This window comes from Chiloscyllium plagiosum, unplaced genomic scaffold, assembly GCF_037043375.1.
Source record: "Chiloscyllium plagiosum isolate Xiang-an unplaced genomic scaffold, Cpla_swu_hap1 HiC_scaffold_3, whole genome shotgun sequence".
Taxonomy (NCBI): domain Eukaryota; kingdom Metazoa; phylum Chordata; class Chondrichthyes; order Orectolobiformes; family Hemiscylliidae; genus Chiloscyllium; species Chiloscyllium plagiosum.
Window position 1 is genome coordinate 119996902 of NW_028270141.1, and position 22349 is coordinate 120019250.

A 22349-nucleotide genomic window follows, 5' to 3' on the forward strand; every position below is an offset into this window, starting at 1 on the left:
GTATGGATAAATAAGCTTTTAACTAGGTCTGCTGGTATTGAACCTAGGTATTTCAAATTCTCTTTAATCTTGCTGCTGACAACCCTGGATGTTTAGTTTACATGAGAAGTGAATTGATTCAGAACAAATTAAATAGAAAAACATAAAATGGAATATATGACGTTATTACAGAAGAGTTTGCATGTTGACACCCCTATAACTGTTTGTTGAGCATTTGCGAATACAAGGTCGTGGCGAGGGGGGAGGTGGAGTGTGGTGAGAGGAATCCATCGCAAATGTTATTAGAAAATGTAGCGGGTACCAAAGTGGGTGGAAACCTGGGTAAAATAAACGTAACTAATTTATTGCTGGTGCACACCCAATAAGTGCCACATTATTGAAGCCGAAGATATGGCAAAGTCCTTGATAGCGTGACCTTGATTGGAAACGAACATTTGAAGTGTAAGCTCGTTATTGCATATTTGAACTCAAAACCTACTGCAATACCACAAGCAACTTTGTATTCTAGGCACCAGTTTAAAAAATATTTTTTGGTATATTGGACATTTATTAACGAGTTACTGCAAGCTCATCCACAGTGTAAAATTCAGACTATTTGTAAACCAAACGTTGCTGAGAAAGGCAAACTTTAGGATATGCATTTTATTTCTGTGCTAAATAGAATGTGCGACGACTCATTTGAAAGTACGGAGCCATTTTATCCATTTACTTCCAGGTATGATGTATCAGATTATCCTGTCTGCGTTTTATCTATTCTGGTTGTTATTATGTAAAGAACTAAGCTTTGAATTTTTTGTATATCTATTGCCGTTCGACATTAAAATCTCCTTGATTCGAATTAACTTTGTTCCTCCTTTGTTTGCATAGTCAGGCTTCTCGAGAGACATCGCAATGTAGGTCAAATTACATAGCAACGCATGTGCAGTGCACAATCCATTCAAATGTTATCATGCGTTTTACAGTCACCCTAATGGATCATAATAGATTGCAGATTTAACTGCAAACAGTCCCACACAGTGGCTCAGTTTAGATTAAACTCCTCCCCTTTAAAGTTAAGATAATTTGTTGATTAAAATGTTGAAGCGAAATACAAACGAACACATGATGTACACAATGTTCTTTGTGAAGATTAAAACAGATGGTCAGGTACGTGGGTTGTTGTACTCATTAGGGGAAATGCAGCTATGGTATTATCGTGGCGAGGGGCGGATCAGTTCTCCCCCACCCCCACATAAATCCATCAAAACACCGCCGTAAGAACGTTTAGATTAATATTGCCCTTCCTTCATATCTCCAACTCTCTCCTTCAGGTCTATTAAATGCGCTGCAAAAACAAATTCCAATCTTGCACTTTTATTGACCTCAAACTACGTTGGTTTTAAATTTCTAGAGAAGGAAAGCAAAGCTGGATTTTATGCAGGACACAACGCGGATCTTTGTTTGAGAGAGAGAGAGAGAGAAAGCTGGGTTGACAACACTGCACACGTGCTGCGATGACACGCTGAAAATAATGCAGCATGGCTGCAGCACGCCTCGAACTGACAACATTGAGGGCAGCAAGTCACCAGAAACGACAGCTCACAGCCCTGCTGCTTTCCAGATGGACGTCACCACACACATACACATGTTAACAAAAAACAGACAGAAAAGCCACAAGTAAATGAAGTAAACCGCAACCCCCCCTCCCCCGCGCTCCCCACACCGTTCCTATCCACGTGCATCGAAGATGGGATTTAATTATTAAATTCTCTAGCCACAGTTGTTGTTTTTATACCTCCCCTCCCCCAAAACACACATACAAAGCTCAGCATTGATATGACTATTCGGCTTGAGTGGCATCCACTTCGGACCAATGGAGAGCTGGCTGGGGAAGGTCCCGTTCCCTCAATCGCAGAGATGACGCAACGTATTTCACCTCGTCAACCGAACCTGGCCGGTGGGCGGGGTCTCCGTGAAGAGGATGATGGACAGTTCCCCCATTCGACCAATCGAGCGCGCGGACCCTCCTCTCTCCCTGCCTCCACAATGCTGGCTGGGTGGGAGAATACGGCGACGTAAGCATGGGTCGATCCAATGAGCAGGCGGGAGGGGAGGAATTGGGCTGGGCGAAGACGATAGTAAAGCTGGGTTACGCTCTCCTGGCGTCGCTTAACTTTTGTTTCGCTTGGCCCACCCTCTCGCCCGTTCACGGAGGGTGGAAAAAAAAGAGCGAAGGAATATGAGCGAGTGGATGTGTGAGCGCCTCTCTCCTGTCAAAAAGTGGTCGGCGAAGCAAAGCCAGGAGTGGACGTCGCCAACATCGAACGTGCACCGAGTGGGAATCCTGTTGTCGGCTGCCGATTAACCGCCGGCCGTTCTAGAGCGTCCGTTTCCCGGAGTGACGGCGCGAGGCCAACTGCTGGTGCGCGAGAGCGTGGAGGGGGAGGGAGGAGTGTGGGAGATACGAGGGAACACTTACCCTGCTCTGATTTCCCCCTCCCCCTTTCATTTGATTCCCTCCCTTCCACAACTTCATTCCCCTGCAGTAATCCTGGTTTGGGAGCGGAGAAATCTTCTGAAAGGGACTGGACAGCGTTGGGGGTGTGGGGCGGAGTGGGGTTTATTTTAAGGAAAAAAAGGGGGGGGGGGTTGACAACGGCACCTCCTTTCTCTTCACTTCCCCCCCAAGCAAATGGGTTCGAGAGGGTGAGAAGATGGCAGCGACGGACCTGTGAGAGTGCAGAGTGAAGCGGCGCACATCTCCCTTCTCAGGACCCCCTTTCAACAGCATCGACCCCGCCGCAGTCCGAGTTTGTGAAACCCCTATTTCCACATTCACCCCGCCATGGCTCCGAGTCACGGGGTACGGCTTTAATACTTTTTTTTTGTGATTACGATCCTGCAGTGAAGCGAAGCCGGGCGTCCCGGCGCCGATAGCCTCCTCCTACCCAAGCCTCCTTTCCCCCTATCTCTCCGTCCACTCGGGCAGCGTCTGAGTCTCCCCATCATGAGCGAAGGGACCGCTTCCGCCACGGCCGGCTCCCCGCTGGACATCGACATCGACCCGGACTTCGAGCCGCAGAGCCGGCCCCGCTCCTGCACCTGGCCCCTGCCCCGTCCAGACCTGCCCGCCTCCTCTTCCCCGGGCAAGAGCGAGCCCACCGACGCTGCCCAGATGATCCCCGAGGAGGAAGAAGAGGATGAAGAAGATTTGCTCGGCTCCGCTGCCGCGGGAGAGCCGGAGCCGGAGTCCGAGCCGCCTGGAGGAGACGCTTTGAAGAAGAAGCAGCAGCAACCGGCGGGGCTGAGCGGCCCCCGAGGTTCTCGCTCTCCATCCTCGGCCCATTCCCCCGGAGGCGGCGGCCTCAGTGCAGGAGGAGGCGCGGGGCCCCAACAGCGGAAAGCCTCGTCCCGCAGGAACGCCTGGGGCAACATGTCGTACGCAGATCTGATCACGAAAGCTATTGAGAGCTCCCCAGACAAGAGACTAACCCTGTCCCAGATCTACGACTGGATGGTCCGCTCCGTGCCCTACTTCAAGGATAAAGGAGACAGCAACAGTTCGGCCGGCTGGAAGGTACAGTCTTCCGTAATTACAACCCTACACTCACCCATTTGTGTTCACAGTTCAGCAATGTTCGAGCTGCATTCTTGTGTATTTCGCAACATGGTCGCTTTAGTGATTAAAAAATAACTCAAGACGGATCCAGTGTGTAAACTGTAGTCAGCGATTATTTAAGACCGGTTCTTCTTGAAATGGCTGTAAATGGGGTTTCAATCGGAGATAACTTGTTGCCACCGCACCCGCTATTTGGACGGAAGCTTTAACCAGGAGTTGAGGTGGTGTCTGTACTCCTTTAGTACATACTTGGGATTATTTTACTTTTTAAGCCAATGTGCTTAGTATTTGTATTTAGCTGGTTTGTATTGGCTGGTATGAGTACTGAGCGAAGTAGCGTGCATGTATTTACAATATGTTGCTTCAACGGCGTCAGGGCGTCTCAGTACTTGACAGTCAGCGAAGGATTTTTTGTAGCGCGTTATCAATTGTGGGGGTATATCCCACAGACTTTTGGTAATCGGGTGTTTGTACCAAATAACACTCCTGTTTTGGAAACAATGCTACGGGTTACAATATTGTCTTTGGTGAGGTTTGTCTTTTTTTTTTAAATAAAATTTTTCATCCAAAAGGTAGCACCTGATTTTGCTGCTCCTTGGATGCTGCCTGAACTGCTGTGCTCTTCCAGCACCACGAATCCAGAATCTGGTTTCCAGCATCTGCAGTCATTGTTTTTACCCCTTTTTAATGAAGTATCAATCCCTTAGCATTTGGGCTTTTGTGATGTGCTAGTATCCCTGTCTTTGAACTCAGAGGCCTGAGGTTCCGGGGGTGTGTAATATAACCTCTGAACAGCTTGAGTAGAAAATAGACGCACACATATACTAAGTGCAAAAAGACTTAAGACTTGGAGATGAAAGTTATATCACTGGATTGTCTAAGGACTGCAGTGTTGTAAGCATTTATTTGTCCATAGGATGTGGGTATTACTGGCAAAGGCAGCATTAGTTGTTAATCTCTAATTGTCTTTGGTGGTAGTGCGCCTCTATCTTGAATAAGCTGAGAGGTTTACTCATTTGGGTTGTGGTAATGTATGTACCTCTGACTCAGGAGGTCCAGGTTCAAGTTCTTCCTGCTTGAGATGCCTATCATAATGTGAACAGGTTGATTTAAAAAAAAATGGCTACTCACTTAGATTTTTCAGAGGGCAGTTAAGAGTGAACAATGTTACTATAAATTTGAAGTCAAATATAAAGATCAGCTGAAATCAGATCTCCTTCCCTAAAAAGCACATCTTTAGTAAGCAGTGTATGGAAATTTGTTACATTTTTGTTTAAGAAAAAGTTTACAATAAATTCCACATTTTGAGGTTTGAATTTGTGGTCAGTGGATCACTTTGTTCTGACCTCTGAATTACTAGTCCAGTAACATACTGAGCTATCCATTTGTTGGTTGAGACAGAGGTCTTGAAGAACCTAGCAGGATCGTTGGCTATTCTAGCATTCTGCTAACTGACTGTAACTTGCACATCACATTGGTTGGAGGTGGATAGATAGGCTGCCTTGAAAATATATACCCAGAGCTTCCTTCATATGCAACAGTAAGCAAGTTTCAATGTGTTTTACTTTCTTGTGAACTTTGTTTTACTGTGGAAACTGAGTATTTAGATTGAAGTGCTGAAGCAAACCCTGTTTAACTATGGTTTCTTGTTGATCTGATATCTGTACCTCTACGTTTGCTAACATATAACTAACCTATAATATACTACATTCACTGATGAAGTTGCAAAAAGAAACATGCTTTACAGCTGTTTTTAATGTATGAGTCCTAGGATTATATTAACAATCGATCATAGTTTGAGTCTTGTATTAATGTATGGACCAGAGAGCACCAGAGGAAATGTTAGTGGCAAGATAGGGAAAAAAAGTTGAGAAACGTTCTCCACTTAAATAACTTGAGATTGTGATGGCCAAATGTTGCTGAGTTAGCCTTATGAGAATTTCAGGACTGGGGAGGAAACAAATATTAAAAGTCAGGTAGTGGTTACATTTTATAATTTTTAAATGCAGCCATCTGCATTTGGAGCATATGCTGTTCCATGTTTCAAAGAAGATAGTAAATTTTTCCCTCAGACAATTGGGTGCAAAGGTCACATTGTATCTGTCTGGTGCAAGTACCATTCGAGTACAGCAGTTTTTAAAATACATTCTGACATTTGAATGAAACACGATTAGAATGTGATGAAGGGCTTTTGCCTGAAACGTCTTATTTATTTGTTTGTTTGTTTGTTTTTTTTCCCTGCTCCTTGGATGTTGCCTGACCTGCTGTGCTTTTCCAGCATCACTCTAATCTAGCCCATGATTAGAATGTAGTTCTGTTTAGAGGCTAGGTAGTAGGAAGTACTGCACAGTTATTTTATATTGATATCTGATGTGTGGATATGTTAACTGTTTTTTTAAATGTTTCAAGCATACATGTAGATAAGGTATCAATATTTGTTCTACTTTTGCTAGACTCATGAATTTGCTTGCTGAACTGGCACTAATTTTAATTAAGGAAAATGTAGTGACTGTTATAAATTTTACCATGTAAAATGGACAGTTTGTAATGGGACTACTTTTGATTCATTCATGATGTAGGTGTCGATGGCTAGGCCAGCATTTGTTGTCTACTCCTAGTTGTTCATGAAGGAGGTGGTGAACTCTCTCTTTGAACTGGTGCAGTTCATTTGGTGAAGGTAGACCCAAATTTTGTTGGGGAATGATTTCCATGATTTTGACCCAGTGTCACTGAAGGAATAATGATTATATTTCCAAGTCTGGATGGTGAGTGACTTGCTGCATGTTGTTCCTGTCTGCCTGTTTCCCTTTTTATTCTTCTCAATAGTTGTCCTGAATTTGGAAGGTGCTGTCACAGGTGTCTTGTTGAATTTCTGTAGTGCATCTTTGATTATACATTTGCTACAGTGGTAGAGGAAATAAAAGTTTAATGTGGCACCAGTCAAGTCTTGGTGTTGGGCTTCTTGACTTGCTGAAATTTGTACTTGTCTAAGCAAATGGCAGTATTCCATCACATTTCTGACTTGTGCTTTGGAGAGTAAGAAGGTGAATTGCATGTTGAATGATTGCTCACCTCAAGCCTGCTTTAGTAGCCACAATATTTATATTGCTGATCCAGTTCAGTTTTTATCAATAGTGACTCCAGCAGAAACAGTCCGAGCCTGGTTGTTCGAGAACTCACTGGTAATGCTATTGAATGCTTAGGAATGCTAATACTAATGTTGGAGATGGTCATTGTCTGGCATTTGTGTGCGCATGTTACTTGCCACTTGTGAGCCGAAAACTGAATATTGTCCCCCTCTTGCTGCATACAGATATACTGTTTCAAGACTTGAGGCATTGTGAATTACATTGAATGTTGTGCAATCATCAGCAAAATCCTCATTTATGATCTGATGAATGAAAAGTCAGTCAGTCATTGAAGATAGATAGTTAGGCCTAGGACACTACTTTGAGGATCCCCTATGGAGATGTCCGGAGTGGAGATGATTTGACATCTGACAACAACTACCATCTTCCTTTTTGAGTCTGATATGATTCTGGATGATCAGAGCTTCTATGATCCCTGTTGAATTTTGCTAGAGATTCTTGATTCCACGTTGTTAAATGCAGTCTTGTCTTGTTTTCAAAGGTAATCACTCTTGCCTCCCCTCTAGATTTCAGCTCCTTTTGTCAAATTTGAACCAAACTGTCATGATGTCAGTGTAAGCCCCCTGTGCATATGTAATCTATGTGCTTTTTCTCTAAATTAGCTGCTTTGGGATCTGCAGGACTTGAACATTTCTGTAGGATTCTGTAGTTAAGTATTGTAGATAACCCTGGCATCGAAGCCATTCTTTTCAAATTAAAACAAAATGAATATGATTGCCTGTCAAGATTCCTTGACCCTTGGCCGTTTTGGCACAATTGTTCTTTCAATGTCCTGATGTATGAGGAGAGTCCGGCCCGACCGACCGACCAGGCTCGGACTGTTTCTGCTGGAGTTCAGACTGAGAAGGGAATCTCAGACACTTATTAAATTCTGACAAGACCAGATGGGAACATCCTTCCTGAATGTACCTTATTGGTGGGCGTGTCCACAATCAGGATCACAGTCTGAGGATTCTGGGTAGACCATTTAGGACAGATGAGACATTTCTTCACCCAGAGTGCTGAGCCTGTGTAATTCATTATCACAGGAAGTAGTTAATACCAAAACATTGAACGTATTCAAGAGATGGTTAGATATAGCAGGGTGAATGGGATCAAAGGTTATGCAGAGAAAGCAAGATTAGGATATTGAGTTGGATATTCAGCCACAATAATGATGAATGGTGGAGCAGGCTCAAAGGAGTGGGGCGACCATTCGGCCCTATCCGCTATGTTTCTATGTCCTTTCCGTCTGTCTTCCAGCTAGGTGGAATTATTCTTGTGTGGTTCCATCCTTTATCACACTAATACCAGGGAGTAATTTACTGTGTGTTCTCTACCTGGTTTCATTGCCATTATCTTTGGTATAGCCAAGAATTAAATATTGGTCCACACCTAATTTTCATCAATGTGCATTTTGGTTACATCAGCCAAAGGCATAGCATTAATATTCACTTGTGTGCTGACAACGCCCCCTTTACCTCAGCAACATCTCTTTTAATTCCTAATGGCAAGTTAATGCACTGCTTAGCTGACCTCTAATATTGACAAGCAGAAACCTTCTTTGATAGAATACTGGGAAGACTGAAGCCATTGAATGCCGCTTATAATTTTCCAGGTGAAAATGAGGACTGCAGATTAGAGTGTAGTGCTGGAAAAGCACAGCAGGTCAGGCAGCATCCGAGGAGCAGGAGAATAAACGTTTTGGGCAAAAGCCATTCCTCAGGAATGAGGCTGTGAGCTGAGGGGGTGGTGAGATAAATGGGAAAGGGGTGGGGGAAGGTAGCTGAGTGCAATATGGAAGTGGGGTTAATGCTGATAGGGTGGAGTGAATAGATGGGAAGGAAGGTGGGCAGGTCATGAGGGCAGTGCCGAGTTTGGAGAGTTGGAACTGGAATAAGGTTGGGGGGGGGGGCGGAATTGAGGAAGCCGTTGAAATCCATATTGCATTCTGGCTGGAGTGTCCCGAGGGGGAAGGTGTGGGGGTCTTCTCCAGGCGTCGGGTGATTAAGGAGTGGCGATAGAGGAAGTCCAGGACCTGCATGTCCTCGGCGGAGTTCGAGGGGGAGTTGAAGTGTTCGACCACTGGGTGGTGGGGTTAGTTGTTGCGGAGATAATGTTTGAAGCGCTCTGCAAGTAGGAATCCTGTCTCCCCAATGTAGAGAAGTGGGCGGCACAGCGGTTCAGTGGTTAACACTGTTGCCTCACAACATCAGGGTCCCAGGTTCAATTCTAGCCTCGGGCAACTATCTGTCTGTGTGGAGTTTGCACATTATCCCCGTGTCTGCGTGGGTTTCCTCTGGGTGCTCCGGTTTCCTCCCACAGTCCAAAGATGTGCATGTCAGGTGAATTGGCCATGCTAAATTGCCCATAGTGATAGGTGCATTAGTCACGGGGAAATGGGTCTGGGTGGGTTACTCTTCAGAGGGTCAGTGTGGACTGGTTGGGTCGAAGGGCCAGTTTCCACACTGTAGGGAGTCTAATCTAAGACTGCATCGGGAGCAACGGATAGAGAAAATGATGTGTGTAAGTGCAGGTAAAACTCTGATGTGGAAGGCTAAAGGGGAGGTGTGGGCACAGGTTTTGCAATTCCTGCGATGGCATGGGAAAGTGCTGGGAGAGGAGGATGGGTTGGTTGCGGGGGAGGGGATCTGATAAGGGAGTTGCAGAGGGAATGGTCTTTATGGAAAGCAGATAGGGGTGGGGATGGAAATATGTCTCTAGGGTCTGTTTTGTACGTGATAGCAATGGCATCCTCTGCCATTTCTGCCACCTACAAACGGACCTTTGCAGAATACTTCAGAGAACGTTTCTAGGACACCCGCACCAACCAACCTCATAGCCTCGTGACCGGACACTTCAACTCCCCCTCCCACTCCACCAAGGACATGCGGGTCCTGGGCCGCCTCCTTTGCCATGCCCTGAACACCAGATGCCTGGAGGAAGAGCGCCTCATCTTCCACCTTTGGGGCCCTGGAACCACCCAGCATCAATGTGGATTTCACCGGTTTCCTCTTTTTTTCCTACCCCGACCTTATCCCAGTTCCAGCCTTCCAACGTGGGACTGCCCTCGTGACCTGTCCTAACTGTCCATCTTCCTTCCCACCTATCCACTCCATCCTCCTCTCTGACCTATCACCATTACCCCCACCTGCTCTACCTATCGCACTCTCAGCTACCTCCCATTTATCTCACCATCCCCTTGACGCTCAGCCTCATTCCTGATGAAGGGCTTTTGCCTGAAATGTCCATCCTCCTGCTCTTTGGATGCTGCTTGATCTGCTGTACTTTTCCAGCACCTCCCTCTCACTCCTAATTTTCCTATTGACTGCATTCGTCTTCCTGCCAACACCGATTAAATCAGCCTATTTGGAACCTGCTGTAACACACAACACTAAGCTTGTGACTTGTTTTGCATGATCACCTTTTTTACAGTGCCTAATTCCACATCTAACATTTCCTGACTGCATCTCTGCTTCTTTGAGGACCCTATGTCTTGACTGTGTTCCAATACACTGCTGTCTAGTCTATACCCTCTAAATTTGAAGTAATCTAAAATTCTGCCCACATCTTAACACACTCCTGTAACTTCATATGTTTACTGACAGATGGTGCCTCTTAAGCAGAATAGTTGCTTGGAAGTTCCCTCCATGCCAATTGGCATGTCAACGCATTTGACCTCTAATGTAGTTGTGACCTACTTTGCCTTCCAATCATGAAAATGTCATCTTTAAAATACTCATTCTTGTTTGCCAAATACTTCATGACTGTGCCAATACCAGCCTCCATATTATCCTCCATCTCCAAAATTCTGAAGGCTATTGAGATCAGTTTGCTGGTTGTATCTTCTGTTCCTCACTCTACCCCGCCACACCATTACTTCACTTCTTTTTGACCATGGATTAGTCAGCTCACCTCCTGTCTCATGACACTTGATTTTACAGCTATTGCTTTGTGATTTTTTTTTTGTAGTACTCCTGTAGGCGAGTTCAACATTTTAGTGTTCATTCCAAGCATTTTGTCAACTGCCTTAATATATAGATTGCATAATAGGCTTGCTGCTTTGAGAGTCTGATGTTGAGGATGGTTTAGATTTTTTTTCAACTGAGTAAGCAGACTAAATTTTGTTTTAGTAACAAGCAGAGATTTTACTAAATGCCTAGGAAGATTGTATGTAAAATTTTAACCACTTGTATGGCAATAGAAAAAATATCAGAACACATTTCAGAAACAAGGAATTTAATATCATGACCAGTTAGTTATAATTGGGAAGGGTAATTTTAAAAGCTTAGTCAGAAGTAATTTCTGAAGAGGACATGGAAAGAAAATGGTTTCGTTTGGCCTTTTTTCTATTTTAAATTTCACTAGAGATTGTGGAAGTAGGCGAATCAATTGATACTGCAGAGTGTTAAGGCTTTTGAGATGAACTCCTTTTAAAATGCTTGTGTGAATTGAAATTAGTCTGGGTTTGTAAGGACAGTAATGGTTAAAAGCAAGTCTTGATGCTTATCAGATCTAAACAAAAAATATGCGCAAAATCTCTAAGCGGTCTCAAGTCTGATCATAGATGAAGTGACCTGTGGGATCAGATAGGGTGAGGAAAAATTTGGGAGCTTGAGAAGACAATGGTAGAGATGCACTAGAATATGAAATTTGTGCAAAGTATGGGAAGTGGCAGTGGTTTTGAAGGGTAAGAGGGGCTGTGTGAAAGCGATTTGAGTAAAGTGGATAGTAGATGAGCTACTGTATATTGAAAATAGGATTAAATGAGCAGTGATAATCCACTTGAGAGGAAAGAAAGCAAGATGAGGATTAGTTGAGCTGGGGCTAGGATGTGAATGGCCTTCAATTTAGTTTAGTGATTGGGTGCAGAAAGAACTGTCATGAATAAATACATGCAATGGTCAAACCCTTCCTCTCTCTCAATAGAGGGATGGGCAATAAATGCTGGCCAGCAAGTGACACCCATTTTCCACAAATTAACGTTTTAAAAAAAAAATGGACAAGGTATTCGGCTAATCCTTATCTTTTGTTCTTGAGAATAATATTAAAACAGTGGGCTGCTATAATAAGAAGGCAGCTGAGTCTAAAATAGTTGTTGAAAAATGTTTTGAGTTTATATCCATTGGACTTTGGAGATCAAAGATGGAAACTGTACCTGAAGTACTACTGAGATGGGCATAGATTTACTTGAGAACAAGGATCTTACAGGCAGTTATGGGAGTGTTTGAATAAATTATTGGTGTGGAAGGGGAACATTTGAGTACTGAAAAACACTCCAATTTAGTTGAGACCTGTTAAATCTCTTTCACATCCTGCAAATAAACTCTATGTCCCCCTCAAATTATTTAACTAGTGTGGTGAGGAAGGCAGCCAGAGAATTTGTCTTACTCATGTTCAAGTCCCAGTAAATTATAAAGTTGAGGGAATAGCAGTGAATATGGGGAATAGAGGTCCAGTCAGTTCATGAAGCAAGTTATGAATTTGAGAGGAGTTATAAAACCAAAAGTCAACAAAAAAGCAATTAAGAATATGTGAGTAAACATTTGAGGGTAAATATGCAAGTAATATTAATGGATAACAAGAGTTTAAAGAAAGAGAGATGCCAAAGTGAACATGGACGTCTCTTAAGAATAACATTGGGGAAATAAGGGAAACCAGGAAATGACAGAAGTAAGTTGAATAAACAGTTTGCATCACAGTCGATGATACATGTAGGGTTTGAAAAATGCTAAATAATCAAAAGGAACAGGAGAGGAAATAACTGTTGTGAGAGGAAAATGTGTTGGGGAGCTGAAGGGCTAAAGACCGATAAGCACTCTGGATCTGATGGGATGCATCCTAGGATATTAAAAGACGTAGCTACAGAGGTAATCAACATACTGATAGTAATCTTGCAAGATTACTTGGATTCTGGACCTGGCCTAGATATTTGGAAAATTGCCAATGCAGTACCTTTTTTATTTAGAAAGGGAAGAGACAGAAACAGCTAACCTGTGGGGCAGTTAGCTTAACATCTGTAAATGGGAAAATACTGTTAATATATCCTAAAGGATGTAATAGAGTAATTAGAAATTCAAAGTTTGAGAAGATTTGTAGCTCGGGTGCTCGTTGTTGTGGTCCTGTTCGCCGAGCTAGGAATTTGTGTTGCAGACGTTTCGTCCCCTGTCTAGGTGACATCCTCATTGCTTGGGAGCCTCCTGTGAAGCGCTTCTGTGATGTTTCCTCCGGCATTTATAGTGGTTTGAATCTGCTGCTTCTGGTTCAGTTCCAGCTGTCCGTTGCAGTGGTTGGTATATTGGGTCTAGGTCGATGTGCGTATTGATTTGAATCTGTGGATGAATGCCATGCATCTAGGCATTCCCTGGCTGTTTGCTGTTTTCTGTTTGGCTTGTCCTATAATAGTAGTGTTGTCCCAGTTGAATTCATGTTGCTTGTCATCTGCATGTGTGGCTACTAAGGATAGCTGGTTGTGTCATTTCGTGGCTAGTTGGTGTTCATAGCTGGGGATCATTAGCTGTCTTCCTGTTTGTCCTATGTAGTGTTTTGTGCAGTCCTTGCATGGGATTTTGTACACTACATTGGTTTTGCTCATGCTGGGTAATGTAGTGTACAAATTTCCATGCAAGGACTGCACAAAACACTACATAGGATAAACAGGAAGACAGCTAACGATCGGCATCCATGAACACCAACTAGCCACGAAACGACACAACCAGCTATCCTTAGTAGCCACACATGCAGATGACAAGCAACACGAATTCGACTGGGACAACACTACTATTATAGGACAAGCCTAACAGAACAGCCAGGGAATTCCTAGAGGCATGGCACTCATCCACAGATTCAATCAAGAAGCACATCGACCTGGACCCAATATACTGACCACCAGAAGCGGCAGAATCAAACCACTACAAATGCCGGAGGAAAATCACAGAAGCGCTTCACAGGAGGCTCCCGAGCACTGAGGATGTCACCTAGAAAGGGGACGAAACGTCTGCAACACAAATTCCTAGCTCGGCGAACAGCACCACAACAGTAATTAGAAATGTATAAAGTGAAGAAGCAGAGTTAGCATGGCATCATGAAGGGGGAATAATGCATAACCAATTTATTAGAAATCCTTGATAACAAATAGGTTAGCTAAAGTGGAAGCAGTGGATGTGAATTTTCAGAAGGTGCTTGATAAGGTGCTGTGCATTAGGCTCCTGAAGATAAGAGCCCATGGTGTTGGAGGTAGTATATTAGTGTGCCCAGGCAATTGGCTGATAAGGAGGGGCATTTTCAGGATAGCAATGTCAAAGTTGTGTATTACTGCAGGGATCGGTGCTGAGGCCACAATTATGTCTAATAAATTTAGAGCAAAATAAGGGAAAGTGAATGTATTATAGCCAAATTTTGTGGATGACACCAAAATAGGTGGAAAGCAAGGGTCGAAGATGAAAAAGCCTGCAGGGGAATGTAAACAGGTAAAGTAAGTGGGCAATAATGTGGCAGGTGCAATGTAATGTGGGAAAATGAGGTTGTGCGCTTTACAAGAAGAATAGAGGAGACTGCAGAAAGCTACAGAACAAGAGGGTTTAGGAGTCTCCATCCATGATTCACCAAAAAGGTTTGGCTGGTAAGTGGAATGTTACATCAAATGTTGACCTATATACTCTAGATGATTGGAGTATAAAACTATGGAGGCTTGGGGTCCTCCTGCATAAATCACAAAAAACTAGCCTCCAGTTCAGAAAGTAATAGGTAAGGCCAGTGGAATGTTGGATATTATTTTGGGGGAAATGGATTTTGAAAATAGGGAGGTCTTGCTAAAATTGGGCGCTGTCTAGAGACGGTTCACTAAGTTAAATGCCAGATATGGAGGGGCTATCTTAAGAGGAGTGCTTTAGGTTCGTACCCACTCGCGTATACAAGGATGAGAGGTGACCATATTGAAATGTACAAGATTCTTTGTGGACTTAAGGGAAAGCACCTGCATCTATCTTTTATGGGAGAGTCAAGAACCAGGGGTCATGATTTCAGAATAAGGTGTCATTCCTTTAAGGCAGATGAGGTGGAATATTGATGGAAGTGAATTTCTGGAATTCTTTACCACAGGTTTTGAGTCTGCGTTAAGTATATTCAAGGCTTAGTTAGACTGATTTAGAATCAGTAAGGGAACCAAGTGTTATGAGGAAAAGGCAGAAAAGTGTCATTTAGGATTATTAGATGAACCATGAATGGATTGAAGGGGAGCAGACTTGATGGGCCGAATTAAAATTTTGCATTTTAATTGAGTTTAATTTTGTCTGACCTTTAAAAGGAGATAACTTTGTTCAAAATGTTATCATATATTGCCCTCAACTATCTAGATTGTGTTGTGGACTTCTCTCCATCGTGTTATGAGAGTGCAATCAATCTGGCACAATATTTGCAGAAGAACAGAGAGGATCTCTTGCCCTGGCAACCCAATCATTAATCTGTGGCCGATTTAATGAATCGCACTGAAAATATAATTGGATAATCTCTCACTTCATGGCCTCTGCCTTGTGCTAACTGGTTTGCTGTATTTCCTTCTATTGTAACAGTGGATTATACTTGCGGGTGAAAGCAGGTTATATTTACAGGATGTCTTAAAACATTTTTTACAGCCAGAGGTTATGAAAACAATTGTAAAAATGCAAGCTTTTTCTTTTAGATTCTCTATCTTCCCCTGTATCATGTGGGGCTCTCCTTTTCAAACTTTTATTCACCCCTCCCTAAAGATATAATTGGATAATCAATATGCATTCCCAAGAGTGATGTATGCATTTGCATAAATTATTTGAAATAGTACACTGCTTTGGGTTAATTCTTTCTTTTTCGACATCATTCTTGATGTGGCAGAACTGTACATGCTTAATGAAACGGCATTTCAACATGTGGTATACTTGCAATGTAAAGTTTGATTGTGGGTCACAACTGTGTAGTTGTGGCCTACCCCAGGGCTTATGAGCATTGTTAACTTCAGTGTTGGTTAGATAAGGGATTGTGATAAATCTAATATTTTACACACATAATTGTGTGTTCAGTTAGAGTAGGTTATGTAATCTATGTTTTTATAACGTTGAGTATTTGAAATGCACTTGGCAAACTGCGTGTAATTGGAATTTTGCAAACTTTTGGATATGTTGGTCTTGGTTGATGCAATGAACTACTGGGTGATTCAACTTGGAAATATCACCTGTTGAAATCCCAGCTCAACCTTTTAAACATGTGCTGTGAACTTTGTTTTAATAGAGGAAACATTTTATTACAGTATTAAAAACTGAAATAACAGTGCCATGGAAAAGTTTGATGTTTCGTCAGCAGGTTTTATTCACCCAAATAAAATATGGAATGTTGGAAGTACTATATATGTGTGGAGACGTTTTCTATTGTCAAACAACAATTAGAATTTTAGAAGCGCTTCACAACCAGTTATAATACAGCTTCATGCTTTTGGCTCAGCCTGCTGACTTATTGGTCGAGTAAAGCTGAAGGACCACAGAATGTTGTATTTCAAAGTTTAACCATTTTGGGGAAATGAAGTACACTCTCCCCAGGCTAGTGCATCAATAATGAAGATAAACCGTATATCCAGAGAACCAAGTCTGAGTCTGGAGGGCAGCAGCAAGACTTTGTCCCACCCACCCATCACTCTACTGTACTTGTCCACCATTTGTGATGCAAATCAGCAATGTGATGGAATATTTCTTGCTCAGAATGCAGCTTCAACAACGCTCAGGAAGCTCAATACTATCCAGAACAAGAGAGTCTGCTTGATTGGCATTCCATCAATTGGCTTTAATAGTCATAGTCTCCACATAGTGATGGCATTGTGTTACACTGACCAGATATCCTGCAAAAACTCACCAAATTACCTTTTGATAGTGACCTCCAACACCTAGAAGGACAAGGACACATTGGAACATCACAAATGTTACAAGTTCCATTAAGCTCAAAACCAGCCTGACTGTAAACTAATTGTTTGTTTTCTGGTACTTTGGGTCATTATTCTGGAACTCCATCCCTAAATTCTGTTGAGGAGGATCTGCACCACATAAACATGCAGCAGTTCAAGATGCTCACCAGCACTTTCTGGATGGTTGTTTAAAAATGGACAATAAGCGCATGCCTTGATAGTGAACGTCATATCTGATGAACAAATTTTAATAGAAAATTCTAAGTTTTTAATCTTGTTTTTGGTTAGTGGTATGACATTCATAATCCTCCAGTCTTCAGATGTTACTCGCATGTTTGAGGGGCTTTGGAAGATTGTTACCAGTATCTCTCCACCTTCACCCTTTTTAACAGCAACCTAGGATGTATCCCATCTGGCAGGGAGATTTCCTGTAGCCACTCGGGATTTAAACTGGGGTGGTTTGTATGACATCCAGAATATAGATGGTATAGGAAGGATCAAAAGGGGGCAAGAGAATAGGGGGAATGGCATTTTTTTGATTAGGGACAACAGTATCTTCCTCGGGTACAGCCATAATCTGGGGATTGCGTCCAGTGAAATTATTTGGGTCAAAATGAGAAAAAGCAAAGGGATGATCACCTTTATTGAGACTGTAATCTAGACACCCCTCCTGCAGTCAGCAGGAAATTGAGAAGCAAATTTTGTAAGTACTGTTATCTGTAAGAATAATATGGTGATAATGGTAGGGGATTACCTGCAAATATTGGTCCCCAATCAACTTTTGACAGTTCTCACCTAATAATAGTGTCAGAATTAGCCTTCCTCCAAAATTAGAACTTCAATTTTTATATCCAGTATATCCTTTCCCATCACTACTTTGAAACTAATAGAATTATGATCATTGGCTTCAAAGTGCACCCCCACTGACACCTCAGTCACCTACCCTGTCTTATTTCCCAAGAGTTGGTCAAGTTTTGCTCCTTCTCTAGTAGGTACATCCACATGCAGAAGAAAGTTTTCTTGCACACACTCAAATTCCTCTCCATCCAAGCCCTTAACATTATGGCAGTCATATTCCATGTTTGAGAGGGAAATCAGGAGGGTGAAAAGGGGGCATGCAATAGCTTTGGGAAATAGGGTAAGGAAAATCCAACGGGATCTAACATAGATTTAAAGGATAAAAGAGTAACTAGGGATAGAAAAGGACCACTTATGTTGGAACTGCAGGAGATGGGTGTGATACCAAATGAGTATTTTTGCATCCATGTTTCTGTGGAGAAGGAAATGGAAGCTAGAGAATTTGGGGAAATAAATAGCAATATCCTAAAGTGTCCATATTCCAGAGGAGGTGGGTGCTGGATGTCTTAAAACACAAAGGTGATTAAATCCGCAGGACCAGTTCGGGTGTACCCTTGAACTTTGTAGGAAATGAAGGAAGTGATTGCTGGGCTGATTGCTGAGATATTTGTATTGTTGCTAGCCACCGCTGAGGTGCCGGAAGACTGGAGGTCAACTGACGTGGTGCCATTGTTTAAGAAAGGTGGTAAGGAAAAGCCAGGGAGCTATACACTGGTGAGTCTGACTTCCAGTGGTGGCCAAGTTGTTAGAGGGACAGGATTTACATGTAGTTGGAAAGACCAGGATTAATTAAGGATAGTTGACATGGCTCTGTGCACGGAAAATGATGTCTCACAAACTTGATTGAGTTTTCTTTTGAGGATGAAGAGGATTTATGAAGGCAGAGTGGTGGGAGAAAATCATTACTACTTCCTGCTTAAATCTCTCAAAATAAATAAATCAAAAGATTTTTGAGGAAGTGACAGAGAATTGATAAAGGCAGGGTGATGGACATTCCTTACATGGAACTCAGGTGTTTGACACTGTTCTGCACAGAAGACTGGTTAATAAAGTTGATCACGTGGAATGAAGGGAGAACCAGCCACTTGGATGTATAACTGGCTGAAAGGAGACAGGGAGGTGGTGGTGGAGGGTATTGTTTTTCAGACCGGAGGCCTGTGACCAGCAGTGTGTGGCATGGATCAATACTGGGTTCACTGCTTTTTGTCATTACAGAAATTATTTGTATGTAAATATAGGAGGCATGCGTAGTAAGTTTGCAGATGACAACCAACTGGTGATGTAGTGGACAGTCAAGAAGGTAATCTCGGAACAAGGGGACCTTGATCAGTTGGCCAATGGTCCAAGGAGTGGCAGATGGAGTTTAATCTAGGTAAGTGTGAAGTGCTATGTTTTGGTAGGGTAAATCAGGGTAGAACTTATACACTCAAAGACAGGGTCCTGGGGAGTGCTGCCGAACAAAGAGACCTTTGGAGTGCAAGTCCATCGTTGCTTTAAAGTGGAATTGCAAGTAGATAAGATGTGAAGGGGTTTGGTATGCTTTCCTTTATTGGTGAGTGCATTGAGTTTAGGAGTTGGAGGTTACGTTGCAGCTTTACAGTACGTTGGTTAGGCCACTTTTGGAATGCTGCATTCAATTCTGGTTTCTCTACTACATTAAATATGTTGTTAAACTTGAAAATCTTCAGAAAAGACTGATAAGGGTGTTGCAAGGGTTTGACTTGCAGGAAGAGGCTGAATAGGCTGGGGCTGTGTTCCCTGCAGTGTTGAAGATTGAGAGGTGGCCTTAAAAGGTTTATAAAATCATATGGGGCATGATAGGGTGAATAACCAAGGTCTTTTCCCTCTGGTAGGGGAGTTCAAAATTAGAGGGCATAGGTTTAAGGTGAGAGGGGAAAGATATTAAAAAGGAGCTAAGGGACAACTTTATCGCACCAAGGGTGATGTGTATATGGAATAAGCTGCCAGAGGAAGTGGTGGACACTGATACATCTACAGCATTTAAAAGGCATCTGGATGGGTATATGAATAGAAAGGGTTTAGAATAATATGGGCCAAATGCTGGCAAAGAAGACTAGATTAATTTGGGATACCTGGTCAGCATGGATGAGTTGGACCGAAGTTGTTTCCAGGAGGAATCAAAGTGTGCTGCTAGAAAAGCACAGCTGGTCAGGCAGCATCTGAGGAACAGGTGAGTTGACTTTTTGGGCATAAGCCCTTCATCAGGAATGAAGCTTGTTGGCTAAGGGGGCTGAGAGATAAATGGGGGAAAGGTAGCTGGGAATGCGATAGGTAGATGACGGTGGGGGGGGGGGGGGGGGGGGGATGATATGTCAGAGAGGAGGGTGGAGCAGATAGGTGGGAAAGAAGATGGACAGGTAGGATTCAAGAGGGTGGTGCAGAGTTGGGAGGTTGGGTCTGGGATAAGGTGGGGGGTGATGTGGGAAATGAGGAAACTGGTTAAATCCACATTGATCCCATGTGGTTAGAGTGTCCCAAGACGGAAAATGAGACATTCTTTGCCCTGGCATCGGGTGGTTAGGTTTTGGTGATCGAGGCAGCCCAGGAATTGCATGTCCTTGGGGAAGTTAGTGTTCAGCTACAGGGTGGTGGATTTGTTTGGTGTAGGTGTACCAGAGATGTCATCTGAAATGATCCACAAGTTGGCATCCTGTCTCCCCAGTGTAGAGGAGACCACATCAGGTACAATGATTCCGGTAGAAAGTACAGGTTAATTTCTGTTGGATGTGGAAGGATCGTTTGGGACCATGGGCTGAGGTGAGGGGGAGGTGTGGGTGCAGGTTTTGCAGTTCCCATGATGGCAGGGGGAGGGTGGGTTGAAGGGGGGGGCCAACAGAATGTGGTTTCTGTGCTGTGTGTCTATGACTCTATAACTGGTATTTTTCTTTCCAGCTCAATCACTAGATTTTTAAATACCTTTTGATTTAAAAAAAAATCCAATTTCTCAGCCATTTTTGACTCTGGCTGCAATGTTTTGCTCCTGCCAATCAATCCCATAGAGCAGAATATAATTCTGCTGGTAAGCTGTCACTTCTGGGAGTTTTGTTCTTTTCAAAGGACTTGAGGGCCTTTGTCACCTTGTCTAGAGGTAATGACTGTTTCAGCTTCCTGTGTGTTGTCATCTAAGACCCCCCTGATAGGGGACAGGAACATTTGGGAAGCCATTCTTGTCAATGGGCTTCATGTCATACAATCTGGCATAAAAGGATTTACTGATCCTTGGGATATTAGACTGTGATGATGTTACCAAACCACCACCTTCCTTCGGGCTGCTTAACACAGCTATCTCTGTACACTTTCTGGTAAATGAAATGTGAGCATGTCTCATCCTGCTCCATGCGACGGACCTTGGGCGAAAGGATTTCCTTGGATGCCACCAAGGCAAAGAGATAAGTTTGCTGACTCTTCACCACCTGGAGATCCTCCATGCCATTTTACCCCATTATCTGCAGCAGGAGTAGGTTCTGCATGCTTTTCTGGAGTTTTGACCTTTTTTTTTCCCCTCATTTCTTCCTCGCTCTCCTTCCTGTCTGCTGAACACCTTCTTGTGAATAAAGAGTCTCTTGATGTTCCCCTTGACTGAATTTCCCACCCGGCTGCTGGACACTGAGGGGTTTCATGGTTCTCCAACCTGTGTAATCATTTTCTTGCGTTCTGGGTACAACAGTTTCACATTCCCACTTCCACATTTTATTCCCAACCTGCTGGTCATTCTGTAGATCTTAGTCAGCAGGACCCAATGATCAGACGAACACCAGCTTGATGTTGGTGAATCTGACCAAGAATGTTTAGGACTCCAGCAGGAAATTGATCCTTGAGCGGATAGATTTGTTTGGCCATGACCAGGTGTATCTACACTGCAGTCTATCTGCAGGGGTGCTAAAGACCTTGTGCACTTGGCTCACTGACAGAAATAATTTCCTGTCTTCTGCCTCTTTTCCTCTTCCTCTAACAAGTTATATATCAGCCATTTTACAGTCCTCAGGGATCCTCCCTGACTTCAGTGATTCTTGAAAGATCACCATCAATTTGTCTGCACAGTCTCCTTAGCTATCTCCTTCAGAGCTCTGGGGTGTACTTAACCTTCATACCTTTTTTTTAGCTTCCTCAATATCTTGTCCTTATTGATGGCCACTTCACTTACCTCTGCCCCTGACTGTCTTCCATCATTTCCCAGACCATACAGAACCTCATCACCTCAGGAGATCTCCCACCCACAGCTTCCAACCTCATAGTCCGGGAACCCCGCACTGCCCGGTTCTACCTCCTTCCCAAGATCCACAAGCCTGACCACCCTGGCCGATCCATTGTCTCAGCATGCTCCTACCCCACTGAACTCATCTCTACCTACCTTGACACTGTCCTATCCGCCCTAGTCCAGGAACTCCCCACATATGTTCGAGACACCACCCACGCCCTCCACCTCCTCCAAGACTTCGGTTTCCCCGGCCCCCAATGCCTCCTCTTCACCATGGATATCCAATCCCTCTACACCTCCATCCGCCATGACCAGGGCCTCCAAGCCCTCCGTTTTCTTTCTTCTCCAGACGTCCCCAACAGTACCCTTCCACCGACACTCTCATTCGTTTGGCCGAACTGGTCCTCACCCTTAACAATTTCTCCTTTGAATCCTCCCACTTCCTCCAGACCAAAGGGGTAGCCGTGGGCACACGTATGGGCCCAATTTATGCCTGTCTCTTTGTTGGCTACGTAGAGCAGTTGATCTTCCGTAATTACACCGACACCACTCGCCACCTCTTCCTCCGCTACATTGATGACTGCATTGACGCCACCTCCTGCGAGGAGGTTGAGCAATTCA

At 43.5% G+C, this 22349-nt stretch overlaps 1 protein-coding gene across 1 annotated transcript in view; it reads left to right on the forward strand.

Moving 5' to 3' along the window:
* The first annotated feature begins 2628 nt into the window (after positions 1-2628).
* Positions 2629-22349, forward strand: part of LOC122548433 (forkhead box protein O3) — a 57997-nt gene continuing 38276 nt past the window's right edge. The window contains exon 1 of the mRNA XM_043687089.2: positions 2629-3556. Within this exon, the coding sequence (XP_043543024.1) occupies positions 2987-3556 (570 nt within the window). The 5' untranslated portion in view covers positions 2629-2986. The remainder of the gene's footprint in view (positions 3557-22349) is intronic.